The following is a 27,950-nucleotide window of genomic DNA, read 5'->3' as shown; positions in this document are numbered from 1 at the left end:
CCTAAAAGAGCAGAAAAGTTAAACATTAAAAGCCTATCCAAATAAAAATGGCTTCAATCATTGCTTAAACACAAAATGGAGAGGGAGAATCTCTGTGGCAATTCGGAGTAGGGATAGGCAAAAATGTCAGTTTTGGCTACTGATTTTTCCAGTCATCAGTTCTCCACATTTCCGCATCAGTTTGCAAATGGTCTTTTAAAAAAAATCCCCATGAAATTTCACCAGCATTTTATTGTAAATTTCTCATAATACAGTACACAATTTCTTATGCTGTTTTGCCTAAGACACACACTTTTGCAAAGCCGTTCCCCCTTCTGTATAAATGCACACTTTACTCTAGTGTATACACTTTTTTGCATTTTGGCTGGAGAACTGCATTGCAGAATTCAGAGCAAATATTGAAGGATGATTGTATTTCAGTACAAGATGGATGGTGGTGAATTATTATATTTATTGACACACTGCCTTTTTCTCTTACAAGGCGGATTACAAATAAAAATAAGAACTGCTAAAAACACAGAAAAACAATAATTTAAAAACAACATGAATAGAATTTATAACTACAGACATATATAAGGAGGGACAAACAAGGAGGGAACCAGTCAAGTTTCTCTAGTAGCCAATGGAGCTGTTACAGCAAGGGAATGACATAAGTAAGCCCTCTTTCAGTGAAGCCGCCTGCCATTTGTAAACCACTTGGAAGTTTGTTTGTGTGTTCACTTTACAATCAAGCTGTATACACATTTTATAAAACAAATCAATAGCGAATCACTGAACTTGTTGACAAATGAGATTCAAAAAGAACTGTTTGGAAAGCAACTCCAAAAAATACTTCTTGTTCTGCGAATTTAACCCAAGGTCAAGATTTTGTTCTTTTGCAGCATTAAGGCAATGTGCGAATTATTATGTCAACTCTGGGGGAAAAAACTTATTTTTGTTGCTGCTGCAAAATTCATTTCTACAGTAGTAGATGTATCCTGCAATTCCTTCTTCTAGCACTGCATCCTTGATCGTCAAGAATTTGAACTGACTGTTTTGAAGCGATGCCTATCTTCCACACTAGCCAGATGTTTGAAATTCCCCAGCCAGTTTATCGTGGTGATGCTGCCACCCTCTGGGAAAGAAAAGTGGAGCATGCGTTATGGCTGTACTAAGAACATAAGAATGCAAGAAGAGCCAAAGGCCAACATATGAAGTGCCTGCTGGATCAGACCAATGATCCACCTAGATCCGCCAACAGCCTCTTCTCAGTGGCCAACCAGGTGCCTCTGTGAAGCCTGCAAGCAGAGTGTCAGCACAACAGCACTTTCCCCTCCTGCAATTCCCAGCAATTGGTATTCAGAAGCTTACTGCCTCCGATAGTGGATTTTGATGTTAGATTTTAAATTGTTGTAACCTGCCCTGAGACCTTAGGGCGAAGGGAGGTATATCATCATCATTGGACATAGTCGTGAATTTGTCAAATTATCTTTTAAAGCCATCCAAGTTGGTGGCCATCACTATTTCTTGAGGGAGTGAGTTCCATAGTTTAACTATGCTCTGTGTGAAAATGTATGTTCTGTTGTCTGCCCTGAATCTTCCACCATTCAGCCTCATTTAATTTTCCTGAACTTTGCTTTGATGAGGAGCAAAGCTGCTGTGTCTGCTGTCTCCAACACATTTTATATACCTCCATCATGACTCATCTTCCTCACCTTTGCTGTAAGTTAAAAAGCATCAAATGTTGTAAACTCTCCAGAGGTATTCTTCCAATTAACAATCATTAATAAGTTCTCATGAAAAATGGAAATCAATGAACTGGAGAAGAGAAGGAGGTGGCCACCTCAGCTTTATTGTTACTTTCCACTGAAACAAAAATGAGCGCTCATGACAACATTTTAAACAGCAGGAGCTGATTATTCCCCATAGTCATACCAAGGAGAGTCAAAAAGAAAAGCAGCTGAGTTGATTCATAATATATTTTACCCCTGCTTTGGGCTGGGTGGGTAGCAGCAATACATATCATAATGCCCAATTTATTAGGATCAGCATGACTGCAATCCCATGCATCATTTCCTGGGAGTAAATGCCATTGAACTCCCAGTAGTGCTTTCTTCTGACTGCAGAGAGCCAACTTGTATTTATTTTGAATGGCTCAAGGCTTATTATGGTGTGCACAACCCTGTTCCTTGTTTGTTATTGTCATCTCAGAGAGTCACTGGGAGAAGCTTGAAATTTCTTTTTTCTGCAGAGGAAGTTGATGATGAAAGCTGGGGGGAGATTTTTCTCCTAGTAGTAGGAGAAAGGGGGAAACTGGTTCATCAAGTACAGTGTGTTCTAACCTTTGATATCCCCTGAAGCTATCTGTTCTCTAACAAAGAGGCAGAGACTTAATCCACCTTGGGCACATTTGAAGCATTTTCCTTAAGAACACACAAGCCTACAGCATTTGGCTTCCTTATCTGTGCAGACCCACAACCGATACTGCTCCCCATAGGAATTTGCTCTTATTTTTCAGGGTCATCAAATGCTGCTTGAAAGGTTGGTTCCAGACCAGATGCAACAGATCATACACTTCCTAAACCAACCAAATCTAAGGGCTCAGACACTACTCAACCTAAACAGCTTTGAACACACTGGAAAAATGAATCATTTCCCAACTATATAAAATCCTCTTGCTACCTCTCCTCTTATTTCATTTTATCAAGAATAAAATGGGAATAATATTGTGGAGAAGAGCTAGAGGAACAACTATGGAAACAAATTTGGACCTGACTACCATTTGGATCTCTCTCAATTAGGACTTGAGAACAGTGGCGAACGGTGCTGCTTGGCTGCCCGGGGCAATACATACGCAGTCCGCCCTGGTGCATGCATTGTGACGTCACGACGCATGCAACAGGACGGACTGCACATGTCCACACATACGCAGTCCGTCCGTGGCGGCGCGCGAGGGTGGCGGCACGCTCGGCCGGAGGAGGCGAGGGGCGGGCCAGGGGCCGGCGGCACTGCCCCGAGTGCTGCCCCCACCAGACTGGAGCCAGGGGCGCCCCGCCCCCGCCCCTCCCTTGCTACGTGCCTGCTTGAGAAAATGCTCTAAAAATAGCACATCACCAGTACGTGTGCCCAGTCAGATTGAATAAAATTAACAATACATCCAAACTCTGCTGGCAGGAATGCAATTGGCTTAGTTCCCAAATAATCATTTTGCCCCATTTATTCCCTTTTGGGGGAAATTATTCTTTCAAATAATCAGATGACAGGACAGTCACTACGACAAGACCCAAAACTAGCCCTTTTATTTTACTCATCAGATTAAGAATACAATGAATAAATATCTCATCCTTCATTGCAAATTGATTAGTGATAAGCAAAGAACTGGAAAGCCTTTAACTGCAAAACTTTTTGAAGCTTGAATTTTGCAAGTATGGGACATTGTGCTTATGGACAAACCACCTCACAAAAGGAACATTGATCTGGAAAAAAAGGACTTGCATCTTCTTCTGTACAACATGGTATCCTTTTATTGACTTTGTTAAGAAAATTGAACATGATTTTCACCCTCCATTGACACACGGAACCTTGTGAAGAAGCACCTTCATTTGACTGCCTACTTTGGAACGTTTTAAGACCACACCCATCAGCTGATTTTTTCTTTCTTTCCTGAACAGCTGTCAAGTTCTGTACTCAATTTGTGGGTATGTTTTGTGAACTGAATCAATAAAAATATATACATATTTGCAAGTGGAACAAACAAACCATTAGAACATTATGCAAAGTTCATGATATTTCCAAAAGGCAACATTGGAACCCATTCCTAAATGCTGCAGTCATCCTTGAGATTAAACCAGTCCCTTGGTATGAGTGGAAGAGGGGTAGATTTATTTAAATCATCATCATCATTTTTTAAAAGTTCACTGGCTTTTTAAAAATAGCAAAAGGACATGGATTTTCCATATTAGCTCATTTCCCAAAGAAAACACACTACTATTTGGAAATGTCCCCTCCAGGCAAGTTAAGGTACAAATGAGACAGAAAGGTGCAAGAGAGAAAGAGAGAGGCAACAATGGGGAGTGACTGGCACATTTAAAAAAAATCAGCACAGTATTGTGCATCCAGTGTGTTATCGACAACTAAGTGTGCACATTTAAAAGAGGGGAAATTATACACTGCTAACAGTTCTGATCAAGCCTAAGTTAAAAATGAAGATAAATATACAGCAAATCACCAAAATGCCACCAGCTGCATGAATTAACCTGGCTGAGGTTTTCCTTGCGGTCTTCTGCACAGAACAAAACACACACATTGGTGCAATCTGGGAAGACTCCAGGTGAGAGTACTGGGGTTGGGGAAACAGAAAGGAGAAGGAATTCACGCATGAGATGCAAGTGGGGGTGAGGAAAAGGGAGAGTTATGTGTTTTCACCCCCCCCCCCAACATACACATCCTCCCAAGAGCTCCAAAAACAGTATGTAGAGTTGTGGGGCTCTGGACTGTGGCCGCTGTTTAATAACATTACACAAACATGCTTGCCTTACCCAGCTAAGGCCAATGTTACATCACACTCATCAGCTCAAGTGCGGCCAATGGGCCAGTGCGTGATGCTGCCATCCTCTATGGCAACAGCTCCAGGGACGATAGTCCTTTTGCACAACCGTTGCTGGAAACTACCCATCCGCAGTTGCAGAACATTTCATCAACATCTCAGCTTTTCTGCCACTGAAATCAAAGCAGCCTGAATTTGAGGCACAAAGGTGAAAAGGGCTCTGAACATAGGAGCCCTGGGTACCTTTATTCTGTCAACAGACTATAGGATTGCTAAAAGGATTGCTAGTAACAATTCACATTGCTATCTGAGGGAAGCAAAACAGCTTAAATGGTTTTCAAACCAGTTTGAATTTCAAGTTAAATGTCCCAGATACACTGTGGACCCCATCCATTGCAAACTCATTGACGTCCCATAAGAGAAAAAATGTATCAAGTTTCTAAATGCCATTCTGAGGCTTGACAATTACTATGAAAGCTATGATTTGCTTAGTATAAGCTGGCTTGTTTATAAACTGGTTTCTTCTTTTACCCTCCAAGGCTTAACTTTGATGTAGAGTGGGATGGGCTTAGAAAAAAAGAATAACTGAAAATGACATGTGATGCTGAGTCCTATGGTTTTCCGTAGCAAGCCCCAATCTGCTTGAGGACCCCAGCTATCATTTCCAACCATGGATGATGGTTGTCAGTTGATTGAAACAACGCTCTGCAACAAATGGTTGGCAATCCATATGAAGTCATGTCTTGGCTGGTTTTCCAAGCAGCTTGCGTTAACTTAGTTGGAAAGTCTGTAGGATGGCCACGGATTACACACTACTTGAAAGTTGATTTGCCATCATTCATGTCAATTTGCCATCACTGCAGGCGGTTTCATCATCACTCGCTCAACACAGTCCATCCAAGGCACAGATGTGGTACTCTTGAGCCAAGCATACTGTACTAAGTAATGACAGATGTAGAAAGATGTCTTCAAGGTCTCCAAGCACCATCAAACCAACATAATGTGGGATATTGCATAACAGGAGCCCTTACACTAGTGGAACAATCACACTTAGAAAGATGTGTGCAAAAAACCCCATCATTGCTACTTAACGTCCCTCAGCAAAAAGTTGCTTATGGATGTAGTGAAAAAGGCACTAGCTTGGTCATCTGAAGGCAAGTTTACAGCAGAATCTATCTTGGAAAATGGCAACAAAACCAAGCATTCTGGGAAAGCCCAACTTATGGCTGGTGCCAATATCCTTTTCCTGTCACTTTGCTGCTAGACAACAATGTGCTTATGAGGCTCCCTTAAAATGCAAGTTAAGGGAGTCAAGTTCATTTTTTAAAAATTGACAAACAAAATAAAGTGGCATGGTATTTGTCATTTAGAAAACGGGAGCTTGCCCCGTGGCCTCGTTGCCTAGCACGTTCGTTCCCAAGGTCCATTTTCTCAGCAATATACTTTCAGCAGAGGGGCTCCAGAGGAATCTGTCTCTGTATCCTGGAAAGAAGAGCCTCTGCTCAGGGGAGATCCTTGAGAGGGGAAACAAAGAAGAGGGCATTGTTGTTTTTGTTGTTGTTGTAAATAACACATCACACTAAGTTTTATACACAATATACAAAAGCCTGGAAAGTACATACCCAAAGGATAAGCTGGAACACTGTACTATAACCAGGGCTGTATATCATCAGCACACCCACCCACCCCAAATTCAGTGCAGAGAGAGAGGGGAGAAGGGAAGAGAGAGAGAGAATGAACGAATAATTCTGGAAATTTGAATTGGTCAAATTTGTTTTGCTTTAAGTTCCCAAGAGGCTGCAATTTGACATTTTGGAGACTACAAGTTGCATCTGCAACAGAGTTTTGTGTGAAGTGCTCCTGTTCAAGACAGTCCATTCCACCAGCTGGCAGTCATTCAGCATTCCATGCCCATGGAACATACTTGGTCCACTTTTGGCTGTTACGGACTTCTGCCAACCTTAGGGTTCCTTATTTTCCCCAGTCCCTGGGGGTGAAGTTTGACATATGGCTAGGACAACTCCCCTCTCAATCAACTGATATCATGATGGTGGCAGCACCTATTGTAAGCCCCCTCTGACCCAGCTACACCTTAACCTGCCCCAGGTATGAGTGGCTTGGGCAAAATGGTCCTGAGGTCCAAGTGGTGCTGTGGTCCTAGTTAGGCCTGCGGTCCAGAGGTTCCCCATCCCTGGTACATATAATAGTTATAGGGCAAGAGGTAGTTCAGGATCTACTGGGTGATGTGCAATGGATTAGCAAGGATTTCCAACCCACAACTGATTAACAAATGCAACAACAAAACAGCTCTCCGCACCCCAATTATGTTGCTGAGATGAAGATTTGGTAACTGGGAGTGGACTTTAAAAAAAAGAAAGAATTGTGAGCTCAGGTCAGTTCTGGTACTCGAACCAAATTCTGATGCTCAGAATTCCGATGCTCTTTCATTCTGCTTGACTTTTGTACCTGGCTCTGGTTTGTACATCTTTCTTTAGGTTCTAGTAAAAAAGGAGATAAAAGTAGATCCAACAAGCCTGAAATCTGTCCACCCCTCTTGTATTATTTGTTAGCTGTTTAAAAGGTATTGGTCAGCTGTTGGAAATCCCATTTTCCACCCGCAGTGGAAGATATGAAATTGCACAAATGGGTAAACTGATAGACCACATCTGTCAAAGAAGTAGAGAAAAATAAACAGACCTCCTCACAAAAAATGGAACCAATTCATCATTTATTGGACTGAAAATCACGATGCAGGAAAACAGCATCTTCTCATATTTACGTAAACTTTTTTTAGTAATTTTTTTAATAAAAAAACTGGACCCACCTGCACCATACATTTAAAGCAGTATCATACTGCTTTAAATAGTCTTGGATTCCCCACAAAGAATCTTGGGGACTCTGGTTTGTTAAGGGTGCTGGGAGTTGCAAGGAGACCCATATTCCCCTCACAGAGCTACAATTCCACAGTGGTTCAACAGCCAACCATACATTTAAAGCAGTATCATACTGCTTTAAATAGTCTTGGATCCCCCACAAAGAATCTTGGGGACTCTAGTTTGTTAAGGGTGCTGGGAGTTGCAAGGAGACCCATATTCCCCTCACAGAGCTACAATTCCACAGTGGTTCAACAGCCAACCCCTCTTCCCACAGAACTCTGGGAATCACAGCTCTATTAGAGAAATTGGGGTCTCCTAACCACTTTCAGCACCCTTAATGAAGTACAGTTCCCAGGACTCTTTGGACGTAACTGTTTAAAGTGGTATGATACCAATGAATTCAAATTACACAAAAGAAGATTCTGACTAAACATTTGGAGAAACTTCCTGATGGTAAGAGCTATCGACAGTGGAACGGACTACCTCAGAAAGAGGTGGATTCTCCATCAATGAAGCTTCTTAAACAGAGGCTGGATGGCCATCTGTTAGGAATTCTTTAGCTATGATTCCTGCATTGCAGGACTACATAACATTGGGGTCCCTTCCAATTCTACAAGTCTAGGATCCTATGATACTGCTTTAAATATATAATGCAAATGTGGACCCTGTTTCTGTTTGCCATAAAGAAACAGCATTAAAGCCCAGTAGGCTACAGAAGTGCTGTTTCATGTTCAGCTGAAGAAGACTTAACTGCATGTCTTGAAGTGTCTCTTTGTAGCTACAAAAGAGCTTCAAGTTTTTGTAGCTACAAAGAGACACTTCAAGACATGCAGTTAAGTATTCTTCTTGAAAGGTAGGCGGGGAAAGAAAGCCAGCATTCTTAGCCAAATCCTGCATCATGGATGTGCAGAAGACTCACAGCCCTGTTTATAACTAACCCAAGATCCCGCGTAAGACCCAAGAACTGCACCCAGCCATTCTTGCATCAAGCCCAGGGAATGTAGCTTGACCACAAGCTGTGTGCAAGGTGCTCTCAAACTCTGTCATAGTCAGTGTCTGCTAAAGCACAGCTAAGGCACACCGGCGATGCTGCTCTTGGCAGCCATTTTAACCCTAAGAACAGGAGGCAGAAGGAACAAGAAGAGGGAGAGGAGAGCCATACAGGACTATGACATACCTAGGAAAGGGGAGTAAGAAGAAAATATCTGCAAAAATGGTACGCTGCAACCCCTAAAATCCAACACAAGCAGTGGAATCCTCAAAAAGTCCACAGCCATGAGGACTAGAACCTGACTTTTGGTAAGAACAAACAGAACCTGAGATTCTTTGTACCCTACTTAACCTGGTAGATTCCACATCAGACATTACAGCCTGCATTCCATAATACAATCATGGCAAAAGCTGTCTGGCAATGGGAAAGACTGTCATGGGAGACAGTAGGCTCTCTTTCACTGGAATAATTTAAGCAGAGGCTGAATGACAGCTGTTAGGGATAGCCATAGTTGTGTCCTGCATTAAGAAGGCAGCTGGACTATAAGGTCTCCCCTGTCTCTGTGACTCTGTGACTCAGATTTATGCAGCCTCCACCCTCCACTCCCACCAATCACTTGTGTGTAAACAGGTATTGCGGAAGAGAAGTCAAAGCTCCTAAGAATCTCGGCGAGCCTGTAAAAACCAAGAGCAAGTTCTTAGCCTTCAAGGCTGTGCAAAGTAGGGTTGGAAAAACACAGGCAATGGCCTTGGGAAACCTCAGGAAGAAGCCAGCAGAGAGAGAACCATTTCCAGCTGCCAGACAGTAGGGCTTCCGTACCTTGTATAGTACTTTGCCTCTCTCCACGGCTAGCAGAAAAAGAATAATGTTACCAAAGGTTGTTGCATATATTAAAACAGGTCATCAAGACCATAGCCAGAAATGTGTGTGGGAGAGGGTGTAGGCTAAAAAGCTAGGATCATCCAAGAATTTTAAAACAGGACTATCATGGGGAAAGAAGTAGTTAGTGGAATTAGTTGCTACGCTCTCTTCTCAAGTTATGTCTCCAATTTTCCTCATTTATCACTATCACTGAAATAATTAAGCCAATAAATAAAACCAACCCCAAAGTCGCCTAGGAGAACATTCCACCCACCCTGCTGCCAAAGCAAAGGGCTTGTGAATCCTACCAGTGCCTTTGTGCTCATTAGGCAGAAGGTAGGAACAGGTTTACTTTGCACCCAAGCCAATTGGGTCTATTTATTTTACCTTTATATATCACTTGATCAAAAATATATCTCTAAACAGTTTACATAAAATGGTATAAAATATTCATTACATGTGTTGGGTAGATTAGCCTAAATAAAACATTTTTGGGCAGCTGTCAAACAGGCAGGGGATTTCAAAAAATAGGTGCTGCCACGGTAAAAGACTGATTTCTTGCAAGTGCAGAGTGGATTGCTTAAAAGCACCAGTTCCACAGATCAAAGTGGGAACATATAGGGAAAGGAGATCCTTCAAGTACATGGGTCTGAAGCTGTTGCATGTTTTATATATTAACAGTAATACCTTGAATTTATTGGCAACCAGAGAAAATCTTTGAGCAGATGTGCATTATGCTGACAGGGTCTCACTCCTTCTTATAATCTCTATAAACAGGTTGATAATTCAGGGCTGCGTCACAAGTTTCCTAGCCCTGGAGTTCAGAAGCGCTGTTCAGACAACATACCCTACTCCATGCACATTCAGTTGAACACCTGATTTTCCAGGATTCCCAATAACATGGCTAGAACCCTTCATGCATAAACAAGCATGGTCATAGGTTCCGCACACTTGTTCCAAGGAAATCGTTGGATTAATCTGCAGTTGGATCCCCAGAACTGTAATACCACAGTTGGTGTTACCCATTTCTATATTTGAATATTCAAATTTCATGATGATTAAACTGCATGGAGCAGAGCTGTGCTCTAAGCCAGGAGTTCCCAAAGAGTGATCCATGGACCACCAACAGTTTGTGACTGAGCTTCATTTGTGTGTGTGTGTGGCACTGGCTCTATGGAGTTGTGGAGTTACATGTACAGTCACGGGGAAAAGAAAATGCACCCTCTTTGAATTCTGTGGTTTTACATATGGAGACATAATAGCAATCACTTGTTCATTAGCAGGTCTTAAAATTAGGTAAATACAACCTCAGATGAACAACAACACATGGCATATTACACTGTGTCATGATTTATTTAAGAGAAATAAAGCCAAGATGGAGAAATGATTTGTGAAAAACTAAGTATACCCTTACTGCTTCCATAGGACAATGAAGAACAATGTATGTGTGTGAAGAGCAGAAGATACAGAGGCTGTCTCTCTCTGAGAAAAAAAGGCAAGTACAGCAGCCACTCCATTGTTCTTCGAAACCAGGTGGTTTGCAGAATGGAGCGGTTAGAAGAAGGCTCTGTCTTCCTTAAAGGATTAACGCTGCAGCAAATTAACATTGCTAAGCAGGCAGAAAAACCATTAAGTGGTTTGCCAAGACCTTCAGCAATTTTCAACTGGTCCAGGGGGCAAAAAGTTTGGGAATCACGTGGGGGAATCTTGGGAACCACATGGGGAATCTTGACCATGCAGAGTTCTGCAGGTTCCCCCAAAAGCATAGGTGGGTTAGGGGTGGCTGGTGCAGTGGTGGGGGGCTGGTACAGTGGGCGCTGCCAGAGCTCTATATGATTATTCATTTTGCAAGTTGAACTCCTGAATAAGGCTCACGCTATTACTTCAATATAAAACCCAAGCCAATACCTTGCTTAGTAACAAACAATAGTACTGTCCACAAACAACGTTTATAATGAGCCTAATTATAAGTGACTTCAGGCTCACTTTGGGAAGGCGGTGATGGCTCGAAGGTCGCAAACTGAAAAATGAGGTAACACAATTCATTCTGTGAAGAAGGCTTACCAGCAGTGCTGTATGCTCCATGCCGCATGTTCCTGGCTTTCATATCTGCTGTGGTTTCTACAGATATCTGAACAGGGAAATCTAGAAGACAGATAACCAAAAGAAGAAGAAGAAATTTGAAAGGAAACACACATCATTTGGCATCTACATATTTTAGGGATATACCCAAACAGCTAAGTGTGTGAATGTGGGGAAATGCCTGCTTGCACAAGCATCTCATACAGGTACACACTGAATGGGGAGCTGATGAGCACACACTTGGCAACACAGCCAGGTCTGCCTCTATGAAACAGACAAGGGTATAACCAGTATGCTAGCGAGTGCACAAAATGTTACAACCCCCAAATGTACCCAGGGTCTTATGTAAGAAAACTTGAGCTTGTTTCAGTTTGTAGTCCACCCTCATTCTTTCATTCCTTCTCATCATCACCCTCCAAATTGTGTTGCCGTTATACCCCTTTTTGCAAATACGAAGTTGAGGCTTAGAGGTAGTTACTTGGAGAATGACACAGCTGCTGAATTGGGATTTTGGTTCAAGTCTTTGCTGAGTCTTCTAGTGGCTAGATCCAGTTGCTAAAGGAGAGCCCACCATATGCTGCCTTGAGCGAATTGTTTTCCTTCAAGTCATTCAAAATAAGAAACTACTGATAACCTATAGCAGGAAACATGTGAATCTCAAGTTATTGCTGGACTACAGCTTCCACCATCCCTCATAACTATCTTGGCTGGGTCTGTTAGGAGTCTGACAACATGTGGAAGGACAGGGCTCTCCATCCCTGGCATTTGGGGTGCATGTGAGAGACACAAAAGCCTTCTCCTTTGCTTGCCTCTCAGGCATTTCTGGCCTACAGCAAAGAAAAAAGCATGAATTCAGGTAGCCATCTATTCTCCAATACATGCCGACATTTGACCAGAGTGCTTAGAATCAAGTGGTTCCTGGAAAGGGGTCCAGAGCAAGCTGGACAAGCTGGATTTTCATAGCTTATCAGGGAGTGTTGGCTGTAAACACAACCATGCATTTGACCCTAGCAGAAGGCTCCTACTAGGTGGCAACACAATGCCCCCCCCTTTTTAGAGGAGGTAATGGCCCGAGGCCTCACACAAGCAGGGGCAACATCCATACTGACAAAATTGTGCGCTCCAGTTGAGGGGTATAAATGACATTGATGCAGGTTTGTGTGTGAAGGAAGGGGGCACTCAAATGCACATTCAGCCCCTAGGCCTCTCCACATCTTAAAACATGCCAGTGTGGCAACTGTGACACTTTGGGAAAAGATGGCTGTTTGAACCTACTTAGGAAGTACATGCATGTGGGAGAGGAGTATACATACAAACATGCCCACCAAAGGATTTTATTGCATTCTTATTCTATCACTCCTGCAAGAAGCTCAGGGTAGCATACTTTGTTCCCTGCTGCCTCTATTGTCTCCATGCTCCATCCAGTTTCATCTTTACAACAGGCTTTCCCAGCAGAGGGACAAATGTACAAATGGACAACTGATCCAAAATTACCCACTGAACTTTCTGACCAAACAGAGATTTGGCCAGGGTCTCCCACACTACTCCAGCTTCCAAAGCTTTAAAGTTGCCCACCGCCATATTGTAATGCAGAGCTGGGACCCACAGTGGCATCCTTTCGCAATTTGGGAACATAGAGTAGTAAAGGTTTTCAACTGGTTGTTATCTTTACCCTTGTTAAGGATTCTATGAATGCTGACTCCAAGGGTAGATTACTGTTGTCTTACTCTGTTAAGCAAATTGGGCTAAAATGCAGGATATTTCTTTGAATATGGTACAAGTGAATTGGAAAAACTACGACCGAGAGAAACCAGATCTGGTGTTAAAACTGGTGCTTAACTATTCATGCATATTTGCTTATTTCTTCTTCTTCTCTCTCTCTAATATGTATTAAAAAGCCCCATATTTTCTAGGCTTTTAAATTTATCTGTGGTAGGCACCCTTGATTATTATGGCTCTCCTTTGCTCTACAAACAGCACAGAGCTTCATACGTACCTCCTTCACTAGGGAGCACAGATGCCAACATGGTCTCGTTGCCACTGTCTGGCAGATTGCCTCTGCTCATGCTCTCCTCCGGACTCAGGCGGGTCGGGACAGAAACGCGGGGTCGGACCCGGCTCTTGCGCGTGCTGATGCGTATGATCCCCCGGACCAGCCTGCATTCGGCATCCTGCTCATCTAAGTGATAGTCCTGAGTGATGCTGTTGATGAGGTCCGAGATCTTGTTGGTCTTCTCCAGGAAGACGGTGTCCGACGTACACTTGGCCAGCTCGTCAATTTGGTGAATGCTGAAGAGCTCGGTCAGTTTCCTGTGGATCAGGTAATCAATCCGACCACTGGATATAGAGCTATTCTTTGGGTCACTGTCACTGTCGGTATCCAAATCGTCGGGGGAGTAATCCTCAGAGCTTCGATGGCTGCTGGGGAGAGGTTGCTTCTCTATGCTGTTCCTGGCTATCTTCTCCGGAAGAGGCTCTTTGTAGCATGAATCAGTATCTGTGTGGGGGCTAGGGGTATAAATCCCCACTGGGATCCCTTTCAGTTTCACATCTGGGTAGCTGAAACTGCTCTTGATCGTGCTCTTTTCGGTTTGGCTCCCGTTTTTTTCAGCAGGGGAGCTATTGGCAGGACTGTTTGGCGAACGCCCATTGCACTCTCGGCTCTCATCTGTCAGTGCCTCATTGTAGAGGCTCCTAGAAGGGCAGTCCCTGAAGCAGTCCCCGCATGTCACAATGCAGCAGAAGATCGTTTTGTAAACACTCCAGGCCTGGGACAGAGTGGGGCAGCATGGGGGCCGGGGGGCCTCCACAGCGCCAGGGATAAAGGTACTCGTTTCGCCCTCCCTCCCACTGGCATCTTTGGGGTCGGCTTTGCGGCTTCTCGCAGCTCGTGTTGGCTTGCGGGTTTGCTTGAGCTCAGGGGTAGAGCCACTGAACACCTCCAGGCTAATGTCAGTCGCTCTGGGAGAGTTGATCTGCTGGGGCACCGCAACATCTTTAGGGGGCTGGTGGTAGCTGCTTATGTTTTGGCGGTGTCCTCGTGTCTTTCCAAGCATGACTTGCCACCCTTTCGACTCCTGACAGGGAGAGAAAGAAAAAAAGAAAAGAAAACAAAAACCACACAAGCTCAAACACACATGCTCCCCATCAAATCCAGATGACCTGAGCAGAAGTGCCAGAAGAGAAAGAGGTTAAGATTCTTAAGTCCTGCCTCCACCGGGACAGCAAGACTCTGCCCCGGTCAAGATTCACTTGGTATTAGGTTCCATGTTACTGCTGCTGCAGTGTGGGATCTGTATCTGCACAAAAATCCCACAAAGCAGAGACTGCAAGTGGCTCAGAGAAGGAACGATGAAAGGCTGGCAGGGCTGAGTGCCATATTCTGAAATCCAGCACCTCTTTGCCTCACATGTCCCCTCTATCTGTTTATATGGGAGCATGGCCACAATGCTGCCCGTTTTCTATTGGAAAACTCTTTTGGGCACCAAAGACACTCCTCCAGCATTGAATATAGGTGTCAGATGATACAAGCCTCCCATGAGGCTCCCTTAAGAAGCCAACAAGCTATGGAACAAAGATTTTATGTACTAGTGTCCACTTCAGATTCCCCCCCCCCTTTGCATTATGTGCTGCAATTCTATGGAAACACATCTGGCAACACTGGATGCAGAATGCAGTTTCCTGAGAAGAGCAACTTTCCCTTTGAAATAAAAATAAATCAAGTTTCTAGCTCGTTGAAGATACAATCGAGTTCCAGATGACCCTACGTTTAAAGAGAAAGCACTTCTGTTGTTGGTGTTGAAGGCAAGGCCTGCCAATTTTGCTTTCCAAGTGCAACCCTTTGTGTCATACGGAATTTCTGCCCAGGGCTTTCAAACATAGCTTTTGGAAGGGTAGATACGCTTGCAGGAAGCTGAAGTGAGGATGAGTTAGGAAAAGACATGTGCAATGTGCCTGAGGTGGTTGGGGCTGGGGGTGGGAGCTCTGTGCACACACAACACACCTGTCCTATGTGGGCGCTGGGCGCTGAAGCTTCAGGAGGTGGAAGAGTGGCTGAAGAAAACCTCCAGGGGTGAAGGGGAGAGTCTGAGCTTTGGCATCATACAGAGCTCCTTGTAATGGCAAAGCCAGAATCAAGTTATGGCACACCGTAAATATTGCAGGATTACGCAAATTAAGGAATCGTGCAAATGAACTCATTTTGCCTTATTTGTACAGGTCTAACAAAAATTGTGCTACACCCAATATGCCAGCAAGTTTGGAAAACTCAGCAATGGCCAGAGGATTGGAGAAGATCAGTCTACATCCCAATTCCAAAGAAGGGCAGTGCCAAAGAATGCTCCAACTACCGCACAATTGCGCTCATTTCACACGCTAGCAAGGTTATGCTTAAAATTCTACAAGGCAGGCTTAGACAGTATGTGGATCGAGAACTCCCAGAAGTGCAAGCTGGATTTCGAAGGGGCAGAGGAACCAGAGACCAAATAGCAAACATGCGCTGGATTATGGAGAAAGCTAGAGAGTTCCAGAAAAACGTCTACTTCTGCTTCATTGACTATGCAAAAGCCTTTGACTGTGTCGACCACAGCAAACTATGGCAAGTTCTTAAAGAAATGGGAGTGCCTGATCACCTCATCTGTCTCCTGAGAAATCTCTATGTGGGACAAGAAGCTACAGTTAGAGCTGGATATGGAACAACTGATTGGTTCAAAATTGGGAAAGGAGTACGACAAGGTTGTATATTGTCTCCCTGCTTATTTAACTTATATGCAGAATTCATCATGCGAAAGGCTGGACTAGATGAATCCCAAGCCGGAATTAAGATTGCCGGAAGAAATATCAACAACCTCAGATATGCAGATGACACAACCTTGATGGCAGAAAGCGAGGAGGAATTAAAGAACCTTTTAATGAGGGTGAAAGAGGAGAGCGCAAATTATGGTCTGAAGCTCAACATCAAAAAAACCAAGATCATGGCCACTGGTCCCATCACCTCCTGGCAAATAGAAGGGGAAGAAATGGAGGCAGTGAGAGATTTTACTTTCTTGGGCTCCTTGATCACAGCAGATGGTGACAGCAGTCACGATATTAAAAGACGCCTGCTTCTTGGGAGAAAAGCAATGACAAACCTAGACAGCATCTTAAAAAGCAGAGACATCACCTTGCCGACAAAGGTCCGTATAGTTAAAGCTATGGTTTTCCCAGTAGTGATGTATGGAAGTGAGAGCTGGACCATAAAGAAGGCTGATCGCCGAAGAATTGATGCTTTTGAATTATGGTGCTGGAGGAGACTCTTGAGAGTCCCATGGACTGCAAGAAGATCAAACCTATCCATTCTTAAGGAAATCAGCCCTGAGTGCTCCCTGGAAGGACAGATCCTGAAGCTGAGGCTCCAATACTTTGGCCACCTCATGAGAAGAGAAGACTCCCTGGAAAAGACCCTGATGTTGGGAAAGATTGAGGGCACTAGGAGAAGGGGACGTCAGAGGACAAGATGGTTGGACAGTGTTCTCGAAGCTACCAACATGAGTTTGACCAAACTGCGGGAGGCAGTGCAAGACAGGAGTGCCTGGCGTGCTATGGTCCATGGGGTCACGAAGAGTCGGACACGACTAAACGACTAAACAACAACAACAACAACAACAAAAATTCAGCTTTCCTTGAAGACAGAAATAGAATGGCCTGAGGGAAGAAAGGCAGGATTCTCCCCCACTCAGCGCAGAGCATGTCATAGTTTTTGTGCCAACCTTTTCCATCTCCCTTCTCTTTTCCCTCCCCTGCAAAAAACCCACCTTTTTGTTATTTACCTTTTGCTTTGCCTTCTATGGGGTTAATCTAGACCCTAAGCAGCTGCTTCATCCATTTCAGAATATCCTGTGCTCACAAAGACAAAAAGGAAAAGTTTTGTTTTTGTTAAGTAGATTCAGAGGATTCGTTTCTTTTAGTTTGTAACTGTACAAAAGAGACACGGCTTCCCCATGGCAGCCGACTAAGATGTTAAAACAATTTCAAAATGACATACAGATGTCAAACACTTCGCTAACGTCAATAGCAGCAGTAAATCACTCTCCCTTCTTCCAATCCAGTTCCATTAGCCACCCATCTGAACAAAGTTAAGAAGCTCCTTACCTCTTACATATCCCCAATAAAAGCACTCACAAATACTAATATAAAAATGCATTTAGGTCCCTCTTAAGTGATATCAAGAAGGGGTCTGATTGTGTATCCTGGGTTAGGGAGCTCCACAATTGTGGAACCACGATAGAAAAAGCCCTAATCCTTCCTGTCTGCTAGCCTGCCCTCTCTTCCCGACAGGTATATGAGTAGAGCCTCTGTCAAGAAGCTTAAATATCTGGCAGGTTTGCATGGGGGTAGGCAGTCTTTTTAAAATAACTGGGCCCTAAACCATTAAGGCACGGGGACGCAGGTGGCGCTATGGGTTAAACCACAGAGCCTAGGGCTTGCCGATCAGAAGGTCGGCGGTTCGAATCCCTGCGACGGGGTGAGCTCCCGTTGCTCGGTCCTAGCTCCTGCCAACCTTAGCAGTTCAAAAGCACCTCGCAGTGCAAGTAGATAAATAGGTACCGCTCCGGCGGGAAGGTAAACAGCGTTTCCATGTGCTGCTTTGGTTTGCCAGAAGCAGCTTTGTCATGCTGGCCACATGACCTGGAAGCTGTACGCCGGCTCCCTCGGCCAATAACACGAGTTGAGCGCCACAACCCCAGAGTCGGTCACAACTGGACCTAACGGTCAGGGGTACCTTTACCTTTAAACCATTAACGCAGGGGTTGCCAACTGTTTAATGTCTTTGGATTTTTGAGCAAGTGCAGTAATAATAATAATAATCCTATATAATAATGTCCAAGTTGTCCCTGCGTCCAAGCTGTCCCGTGTGTCCCTGGGTCACTGCGCATGTGCGCTAGGGATACAGGGATTGGACAGCAGAGACTGCACGCGCGCACTCTCCCCCCCCCTCTGCCTCCTCCAACCGCCGCTCCCGCCGGACACCGCCTCACTGCAGGGCACGTCAGGGAAGTGAGGGTGGAGGCCGGTGAAGGCCTCCTCACAACCCTCCCTGGCTGTGAGGAGCGGCGGTTGGAGGAGGCAGGGGGGGGAGAGTGCGCGCGTCCTTCCTGTCGGCGGCTGGGGGAGAGGAGTCCCCCTGCCGCCGACAGCAAGGACGGGTCCCAGGGTTCGGAGAAGCGCTGCGCAAGCGCTTCTCCTAACCCTGGGATGTCTGATTCCTGTCGGCGGCTGCGGGAGAGGAACGGAGGAGGAGAAAGCAGCGCTTTCTCCTCCTCTGTTCCTATCCCCCTGCCGCCGGCAGCAAGGACAGGTCCCAGGGTTCGGAGAAGCGCTGTGCAAGCGCTTCTCCGAACCCTGGGATGTCTGATTCCTGTCGGCGGCTGCGGGAGAGGAACGGAGGAGGAGAAAGCAGCGCTTTCTCCTCCTCCGTTCCTGTCCCCCTGCCGCCGACAGCAAGGACAGGTCCCAGGGTTTGGAGAAGCGCTGCGCAAGCGCTTCTCTGAACCCCAGGATTCTAGCGCCCGTTATTGAACGGGCTGAAAACCACTAGTAATAATAATAATATATTATCCAGCCACTCTGGACGGCTTCCAATGGAAATACTAAAATACAAAAATTTATTCAACATTAAAAGCTTCCCTAAACAGGGCTGCCTTCAGATGTCCTCTAAAAGTCTGGTAGTTGTTTTTCTCTTTGACATCTGATGGGAGGGCGTTCCACAGGACGGGTGCCACTACCGAGAACTCCCTCTGCCTGGTTCCCTGTAACTTGGCTTCTCGCAGCGAGAGAACCGGCAGAAGGCCCTCGGCACTGGACCTCAGTGTCCGGGCAGAATGATGGAGGTGGAGATGCTCCTTCAGGTATATTGGACCGAAGCTGTTTAGGGCTTTAAAGGTCAGCACCAACACTTTGAATTGTGCTTGGAAACATACTGGGAGCCAATGTAGGTCTTTCAAGACCGGTGTTATGTGGTCTCGGCGACTGCTCCCAGTCACCAGTCTAGCTGCCGCATTCTGTATTAACTGTAGTTTCCGGGTCACCTTCAAAGGTAGCCCCACATAGAGCACATTGCAGCAGTCCAAGCGAGAGATAACTAGAGCATGCACCACTCTGGCGAGACAGTCCGTGGGCAGGTAGGGTCTCAGTATGAGTACCATCCAGGGCTGGATTAACAATTAAGAAAAATAAGCATGTGCTTAGGCAGGCATGTCAAACCTGCGGCCCTCCAGATGTTTTGGCCTACAACTCCCATGATCCCTAGCTAGCAGGACCAGTGGTTGGGGAAGATGGGAATTGTAGTCCAAAACATCTGGAGGGCCGCAGGTTTGACATGCCTGGCTTAGAGCATCAAGGGAGGGGGGGGCACCACTGAAATTTTCCATTGCCAGATTTACCATCTGGCACAGCTGAACAAAAATCAACATTATTTCTACAAATATACAAAAATCAACATTGTTTTCCATCTTATTGTAGATTTTGTTTCATTATTTGTTTTGTTTCATTATTTTACAGTTTATTATTGTGGGGGGGGAGGGGCTGGCCGGCCAAAATCTTTTAAGTGCTTAGGGCCTCTAAAGGTCTTAATCCATCCCTGGTACTGTCCCCTCTGGTCACTTCTCTTTCCCCTCTCCCAAACCACCCCCCACCTGCCTAGAGGAAAAAAGAAAGAAAGTGTGCACACCCCCTTCACTTTTACAAGGGATCTTTCTAGAAGTCAGATCCAGTAGAATGTGCCTGGAAAAAAACACACCAAACTGAAAGAGGAAGTGTGTGTGTGTGTGTGGGGGGAAGCACCACACTTCCAAGTTCATCCTTCAGCGATATGCACTTTTCAAGGGAGAACAAGGTAATCACCTCCACCATCTCATGACCAAGGGGCAGTGGGGGGGGGGGCTCAGAGGTGTTGTCAGCACCAGGGAATGGACTCAATGGCACCATTGTTCTCATCTATGAGATGCCACACTGGCAAGCCTGATTAAGGGCTTTAAAGGTCATAGTTAGCACTTTGGTGGGACCCAGATGCTCTTAGGCAGGGGTGGCCAACTCCCAAGAGACTGCAATCTACTCACAGAGTTAAAAACTGGCAGTGATCTACCCCCTGTTTTGGGGGGTTCAGGTCAAAGTTTTTTAGGAAGGGGGAAAGCCACATTTTCTGGGGAGGGCAGGGCAAAAATGTTGAGCTTTTTTTTTTAGGGGAGCCAAACTTGTTGAGCTTCTTTGCGGGGAGTCAGTCATCTAACAGTGATCTACCAGAGCCATCCAGTGATCTACCGGTAGATCATGATCTACCTGTTGGACGTGCCTGCTCTTAGGTAATAAGTCCAAACAAACAAACAACAACAATATAAAAGCCTTCGTGTTTTAAGATCCTCTGCAGATGCCCAGCTACAAGTAACTTCTTTAATTGGGGTACATTATGAATTTACAAAGGAGAGGCGTTTTCTATAGTGGTGCCCCAACTCCGGAATCCCCTCCCTAAAGGAGCACGTCTGGTGCCGGCATTACAATCTTTTTGGCCTCGTGTTAAGACCTTTCTGTATGTCTTAGATGGCATTTTAGTTGGGATTTTGCCTTATTCATCTCTTCAGTTGTATGTCTGCCTCTATTTTACTGCATATTGTTATGCTTATTTGTAGGGTTTGACATTGTACTTCTCTTTTGTAAGTAGCTTTATCCACCCCATTGTACAAAGACTTGTAGTTAAGAAATATTTTAAGTAAATACAAATCAATGCTTGTGCAATGGGAATCCTCCAGAGGAAGTACTGTAGAACTTTTCCAGGAACTGTGAGCTGTATCCAAAATTAGTCATACTCAGAGGAAAAAGGTAAAAGGTAAATGATCCCTGGACGGTTAAGTCCAGACTAAGAGGTGAGGTGCTCATCTCACTTCGGGCCGAAGGAGCCAGTGTTTGTCTGCAGACAGCTTTCTGGGTCATGTGGCCAGCATGACTAAACTGCTTCACAACGGAACACCGTGATGGAAGCCAGAGTGCACAGAAACACCGTTTACCTTCCCACCACTGCGGTACCTATTTATCTACTTGCAATGGTGTGCTTTCGAACTGCTAGGTTGGCAGAAGCTGGGACACAGAGTAGACTCACTGAAATGAATGGACATGGCTAACTTTCTGACTAATCAGTGGCCGCTAATCATGATGTCTATATACTATCACCACTGCTGGCGGCAGTATGCCTCTGGTGGGGATCACAGGTGGTGAAAGTGCTGTTGTACTCAGGTCCTCCTTGCGAGCTTCCCTTAAGCAACTGGTTGGCTTCAGTGAGAAAAGGATGTTGGGTGAGATGGGCCTTTGACCTGAGCCAGGAGGCTCTTCTTATACAGTATTGTTCTTAGGCAACTTAGGTCCACTAATTTCAATGGGTATACTTTGAGTAGAACTTAATTGGATATAACCCTGTGTGTGGAGAATGGCTTCATCACGAACATTTCTAGGACCTATCTGATACAGATGCAAGAAAATCCAGAACATAAATGCATGGCGAGAATGAAAAGGCTTTGTGAGAGTAACAAGAGGCAGCTTAAGCAGTTAGGCTCAAGCCAGGGTGCCCTTGGTAGACAGGAGCAGCTAAGGTATATGACCAGCATTCAGCAGGGTGACTTTGAAATGAAGGAAGGAGACAGACAAGTACATGTTGAACAAACACAACATCTCTCTGTTGGATTCCCTTGCTAAATAATCCCAGAATCATCAGATCAAGCTATGCCAGCTATTGTAGTTTTTTTTGTTTTAAAAAGAGAATTGCCACCCACCACCACCCCTGCATCATTCCCGTTATTGCTTTGGTTTCAACTAACGTTATATGTAACCTCCGCTTCCCCAGTTTAACAGCCAAAGCCAGTAACCAAGCAGATCAATTCATTTAGTAAGGACACCACCAGTTTATTTTGGCCACACTGTATTTGTAAACAGAGTAACTACTGCTGAGGTGGTGTACAATATGTAGATGACTGTTCTAGCAATGGATGGTAGGACCACAGACATAAACCTAGCAACAGGCTACTGCATATGACTTACTCCTTAACATATTCTGAATCTCCATGCTACCCTTAAATTTCTGACAAAGTAAAGGGTGGTCTTGAATAGTGGAATATTTGCTCTCACCAGTACAGTCTATCAATAAGTATATCTAAACTGACCACAAGGGCAAAATAAAGTAGTTATCCTGCATTCCAGGAAGAACGGGGCAGACATTTTAAGGGCTACTCTTTCAGTTCAGGGAGTGTGACATGTTTGCTCCAAAGAAAAGAGAGTGCATGCAAGTGTTAAGGGGTGCAGAGTCTCTGGACTGGGCAGTTTAGTGAGTGGTGTGTGTGTGTGTGTGTGCGCGTGTGTTGTAAGCCACTTTGAGGTTTCTTTCAAATGGTGCATACATTTTACATGCTAACTAAATAAATACAGTTCGTTTGTGCACAGACAGTCCTGTTAAGTCAGACAAGAGGAAGTTCCAAATTTAAAGTACTGGTAAACCTCTAGGCTAAAAATCATCAATCCCGTCCATCTGAGGCTATAATCTCAAACATACTCACTTGAGCATAAACAGCAGGAGCAGCACTCCCGCCCTGAAATCGATAGGGCCCCCTAGGATTCATATGCAGGATTGGAGGTGAAAAGCCTACTGCAGATTACCTGTAATGCGGTGGGGTGGTCTCTCCACGTAAGCAAGTGTCAGACCTGCACCCGCCTGTCCCCTCAAAGTTGGTCTGGCCTCAGATCTTCTGGGTCAAAGCCCTTCCTCCCCAAATCGAGGAAGATGCCTGGGTAGGGGAGAGGGAGACGGGGGGGGGGAACCACTCGAAGACTAGGAGGCGGAGAGGCGGAAGGAAGGGGGCGACGAGCGAGGCGCCGAGGGGAGTGGTGTCACCATTAACACCTGGGCAGGGCCTCGTCCTTCTACAGGTAGGTCTGAGCCTAGCCTAGCCGAGGCCGCTGGGGTACCCCGGGGCCCGCGCCCGCTTCTCTCCAAGATCCCTGTTGGATCCCAGCGTGCCCCTTCCCCCCGGGAATGGTTTCCGCCCCGCCAGCCCCGCCTTGGCATTACCTGCCGAGCCAGGTGAACGGCGTCCAGGGCCCCTCCTTCACCTGAGCCCAGGTGAGGTCACGTGTCTACGGGTTGCCTCGTGGGACACGCTTTTAAGGAAGGCAAAAAAAACCACATAAAATAAATAAATCACTCCCTGGGAGGCCACCACGTCCCTCCTCCCCACTCGCGGGAATGGTCTCCGCCCCCCAGCAATTAACTCTCACGCGACCCCTGACCCCTCCCACTCAGTTAATAACACTTCCAAGAAACAAGTTAAGATAGTGGATAGGCAACAGCAACGTATTTTGTTTTTTAATTAACCTCAGATTCGAGGAGTTTTTATTGCATTTACTTAGCGGTTAGGGAAAGGCACTCTGTAGGTGCTCAAAAGCGTTATTTAATCATTGCTTTTATCTCCCCTGCATGCATATACGGTAGCCAGGGAATAGTCCAATATCGTAATTCCCTCTGTTTTCAAAGTTCAGAGGTGAGCGTAGATCTTTATGTAGCCAAAACGGAATCATCGATGTGTAAGCTGACTTGGAGAAACCCCAAGATTTGCAGAACTGCCACACACACACAAAAGCCAAATGGGGCTGGGGGGTGTACTAAAATAGCCCAGTGAGAACGGAGCTGCTTGGTGGCCACCACAGATGCTGAGAAACTGGTTTTGCGGGTAGGGGGTGTAAAATATGAGGGAGGGGGTGGACTATTCTGGTAGAGCAGAGGGTGCTGCTGTCTTTTGGGTTGCTGAACAGCAGCATTTCACACTGCAACGCTTTGTTGCAGATTCTATTTGTCTATTGTATTCTATTCCTCTCCTAGGGATATTTTTTGTTGTTTTTTTTTTTAAATCTGACCTGCTGCTGGCTGGAACAAGATTTCAGGATGACGCAGTTAAAATACACTTTGTATTGAAATCCAAGGCAAATGTCACATACCAGGTGGTTATCTCCACAGCGGCAGCTAGGACAATTAGGATTTTTGAAGCTGGATGTTGTTCATTCTTAAGGAGACTTTCTGATATTGTAAAAAATTCTGTGTGGTCTTTTCAGTTCTGTATTTTAAACTGTGATGTTGACCTATGGTTCAGTATTGTTCGTTAAGGCTGCATTCCAAAAAACAATTACTAGCAAGTAAGCTCCATTGGATTCAATGGGAATTACTTTTGAAAGCCAATATGCATAGGATTGATGCAGTGTTAATCTGCGATCTTATGCTATTATGTTTCAACAACTATTTAAATTAATAAATTGTATTATAAGACCCTACTCTTATATTCTGTATTCATCAATCCAGAACAGATACTAGCCCTGTTGGAGTAGCTTTTTTTGTTGATAAGCACGCTTTACTCATTGAATCAAAGCGTTGGAAGGGACTACCGTAGTTGTCCAAAACACATGGGCTAATAGGACACTGCTGCACCAGCCTCAGCCTGCCCCCACCTTCCTGCTTTCTGACCTAAAAGTCAGAGGGTGGCTCTGCCTGTTAATGGCTCTGGCTCCCCCTACTGTTAGCCTCCCTCCCTTCCACCCTACCAGTACCAAGGAGCACCAGCTATGGCTGCCCTGCTGTAAAGCAAACTGAAGTGTTGGGCATCATTGAGGATGCCCAAGTGGGCTCACGTCATGCAAGTTGAAGTTAACTCTTTATTACCAAGAACACAATCTGCCTGGACCCTATCAGGCTTAAATGAGCACAGCAACTCCTTCCCAGTAGGTCTTGCCTCTATGAAGCAGTTGCCAAGACTAGAGGTCCCTGCCTCCCTCCAGCTGTCTATGTCCCCTTCTCCCCAGGGCTTTCCCGAAGCAATCAGAGATTGTGCCCGTGTGCCTGTCTTTGCTCTGTAACTGTACAATGCACATGGATACACCACAACACTGGGAGAGCTGTGTGGTGTGTGTGGCAGGTTTCTTCCTCATTGTTAAAAGAAAGTAGTAGGAGTCACTGAGGCTGGTCTTTGCTGTTGACTTCCATGTGACCCTGAGGTGAAACTGCTTCTTCATTTGTCTTAGGTTAGGTGATACTGATCTTTCTCATGGCTGGGCCTGCTTAATTAACCAAGCCAGAAAAAGAGCTTTCAGATCTTTTGAGATGAAAGAAGCTTCAGAAAAGCAATCTAAATGAAGAAGAGAGTTGAATGACTGTGTCCACTAGGTGGCAGGCTAGAACTATGGGCTGGATCCAGACCAAGTCACACTTTAGTTTATAGCAGGGGTCAGCAAACCTTTTCAGCAGGGGGCCAGTCCTCTGTCCCTCAGACCTTGTGGGGGGCCGGACTATATTGGGGGGGGATGAATGAATTCCTATGCCCCACAAATAACCCAGAAATGCATTTTAAATAAAAGGACACATTCTACTCATGTAAAAAAAACGCTGATTCCTGGACCGTCTACAGGCCGGATGTATAAGGCGATTGGGCCGCATCCGGCCCCCTGGCCTTAGTTTGGGGACCCCTGGTTTATAGTCACACTGAAATCAGTCGGCAAGTTAGGCGTGGCCAACTTAAAATCTGGATCCAACCCTATGTATGTGGTTTAATGCACGTGCTAATTAGCTAACCAGTACCCAGATGTTTGTGTTACTGTGAGGTTTCATCAGTGTTTTGTGAATAGTCACTGTAATTGTTTTACATGCCTTTACTTTCTGATGTTCACTGTTCAACAGGGGAACAGACTCCCTTGGAAGGTGGTGCACGCTCCTTAAGCTCAAGCTCAAACACACATGCTCCCCATCAAATCCAGATGACCTGAGCAGAAGTGCCAGAAGAGAAAGAGGTTAAGATTCTTAAGTCCTGCCTCCACCGGGACAGCAAGACTCTGCCCCGGTCAAGATTCACTTTGCATTAAGTTCCATGTTACTGCTGCTGCAGTGTGGGATCTGTATCTGCACAAAAATCCCACAAAGCAGAGACTGCAAGTGGCTCAGAGAAGGAACGATGAAAGGCTGGCAGGGCTGAGTGCCATATTCTGAATCCCAGCACCTCTTTGCCTCACATGTCCCCTCTATCTGTTTATATGGGAGCATGGCCACAATGCTGCCCGTTTTCTATTGGAAAACTCTTTTGGGCACCAAAGACACTCCTCCAGCATTGCATATAGGTGTCAAATGATAGAAGCCTCCCATGAGGCTCCCTTAAGAAGCCAACAAGCTATGGAACAAAGATTTTCTGTACTAGTGTCCACTTCAGATTCTCACCACCACCACCCCCTTTGCATTATGTGCTGCAATTCTATGGAAACACATGTGGCAACACTGGATGCAGAATGCAGTTTCCTGAGAAGATCAACTTTCCCTTTGAAATAAAAATAAATCAAGTTTCTAGCTCATTGAAGATACAATCGAATTGCAGATGACCCTACATTTAAAGAGAAAGCACTTCTGTTGTTGGTGTTGAAGACAAGGCCTGCCAATTTTGCTTTCCAAGTGCAACCCTTTGTGTCATACGGAATTTCTGCCCAGGGCTTTCAAACATAGCTTTTAGAAGGGTAGATACGCTTGCAGGAAGCTGAAGTGAGGATGAGTTAGGAAAAGACATGTGCAATGTGCCTGAGGTGGTTGGGGCTGGTGGTGGGAGCTCTGTGCACACACAACACACCTGTCCTATGTGGGCGCTGGGTGCTGAAGCTTCAGGAGGTGGAAGAGTGGCTGAAGAAAACCTCCAGGGGTGAAGGGGAGAGTCTGAGCTTTGGCATCATACAGAGCTCCTTGTAATGACAAAGCCAGAATCAAGTTATGGCACACCGTAAATATTGCAGGATTATGCAAATTAAGGAATCGTGCAAATGAACTCATTTTGCCTTATTTGTACAGGTCTAACAAAAATTCAGCTTTCCTTGAAGACAGAAATAGAATGGCCTGAGGGAAGAAAGGCAGGATTCTCCCCCACTCAGCGCAGAGCATGTCATAGTTTTTGTGCCAACCTTTCTCATCTCCCTTCTCTTCTCCCTCCCCTGCAAAAAACCCACCTTTTTGTTATTTACCTTTTGCTTTGCCTTCTTTGGGGTTAATCTAGACCCTAAGCAGCTGCTTCATCCATTTCAGAATATCCTGTGCTCACAAAGACAAAAAGGGAAAGTTTTGTTTTTGTTAAGTAGATTCAGAGGATTCGTTTCTTTTAGTTTGTAACTGTACAAAAGAGACACGGCTTCCCCATGGCAGCCGACTAAGATGTTAAAACAATTTCAAAATGACATACAGATGTCAAACACTTCGCTAACGTCAATAGCAGCAGTAAATCACTCTCCCTTCTTCCAATCCAGTTCCATTAGCCACCCATCTGAAAAAAGTTAAGAAGCTCCTTACCTCTTACATATCCCCAATAAAAGCACTCACAAATACTAATATAAAAATGCATTTAGGTCCCTCTTAAGTGATATCAAGAAGGGGTCTGATTGTGTATCCTGGGTTAGGGAGCTCCACAATTATGGAACCACGATAGAAAAAGCCCTAATTCTTCCTGTCTGCTAGCCTGCCCTCTCTTCCCGACAGGTATATGAGTAGAGCCTCTGTCAAGAAGCTTAAATATCTGGCAGGTTTGCATGGGGG

The 27,950-nt window shown here is 45.1% G+C and overlaps 1 protein-coding gene across 3 annotated transcripts; it reads right to left on the bottom strand.

Annotated features, from left to right (window-relative positions):
* Window positions 1-1,238: 1,238 nt before the first annotated feature.
* KDF1 (keratinocyte differentiation factor 1) lies at window positions 1,239-27,950 on the bottom strand. Of its 3 annotated transcripts, none has more exons than XM_060275779.1 (5): window positions 23,421-23,510; window positions 17,143-17,209; window positions 13,332-14,412; window positions 11,318-11,398; window positions 1,239-6,039 (listed from the first exon to the last, which is right to left on the bottom strand). In XM_060275779.1, exons 3-5 carry the CDS (start codon window positions 14,389-14,391, stop codon window positions 5,957-5,959), a joined length of 1,224 nt encoding a protein of 407 aa, XP_060131762.1. In that variant the 5' UTR covers window positions 14,392-14,412; window positions 17,143-17,209; window positions 23,421-23,510; the 3' UTR covers window positions 1,239-5,956. The 3 variants fall into 3 exon arrangements, with proteins under 3 accessions (XP_060131762.1, XP_060131761.1, XP_060131763.1); XM_060275778.1 differs by lacking the exon at window positions 23,421-23,510 and adding an exon at window positions 23,009-23,386; XM_060275780.1 differs by lacking the exons at window positions 17,143-17,209; window positions 23,421-23,510 and adding an exon at window positions 27,386-27,950.

The sequence above is a fragment of the Zootoca vivipara genome, chromosome 6 (assembly GCF_963506605.1).
Source record: "Zootoca vivipara chromosome 6, rZooViv1.1, whole genome shotgun sequence".
NCBI lineage: Eukaryota > Metazoa > Chordata > Lepidosauria > Squamata > Lacertidae > Zootoca > Zootoca vivipara.
Note: the sequence above shows the minus strand (reverse complement) of the source record. Positions and strands in the feature narration are given on the sequence as shown.

Bases quoted from the DNA above. Each gene is read 5' to 3' on its own strand.
- KDF1 (XM_060275780.1), bottom strand. From the start codon at position 14,391: ATGCTTGGAAAGACACGAGGACACCGCCAAAACATAAGCAGCTACCAC. The intron at 11,399-13,331 runs GTACGTATGAAG...TCTGTCTTCTAG, and splicing joins TGTGCTCCCTAGTGAAGGAG to ATTTCCCTGTTCAGATATCT. The intron at 6,040-11,317 runs GTAAGCCTTCTT...TCCCCTCTCAAG, and splicing joins TGGAGCATACAGCACTGCTG to GATCTCCCCTGAGCAGAGGC.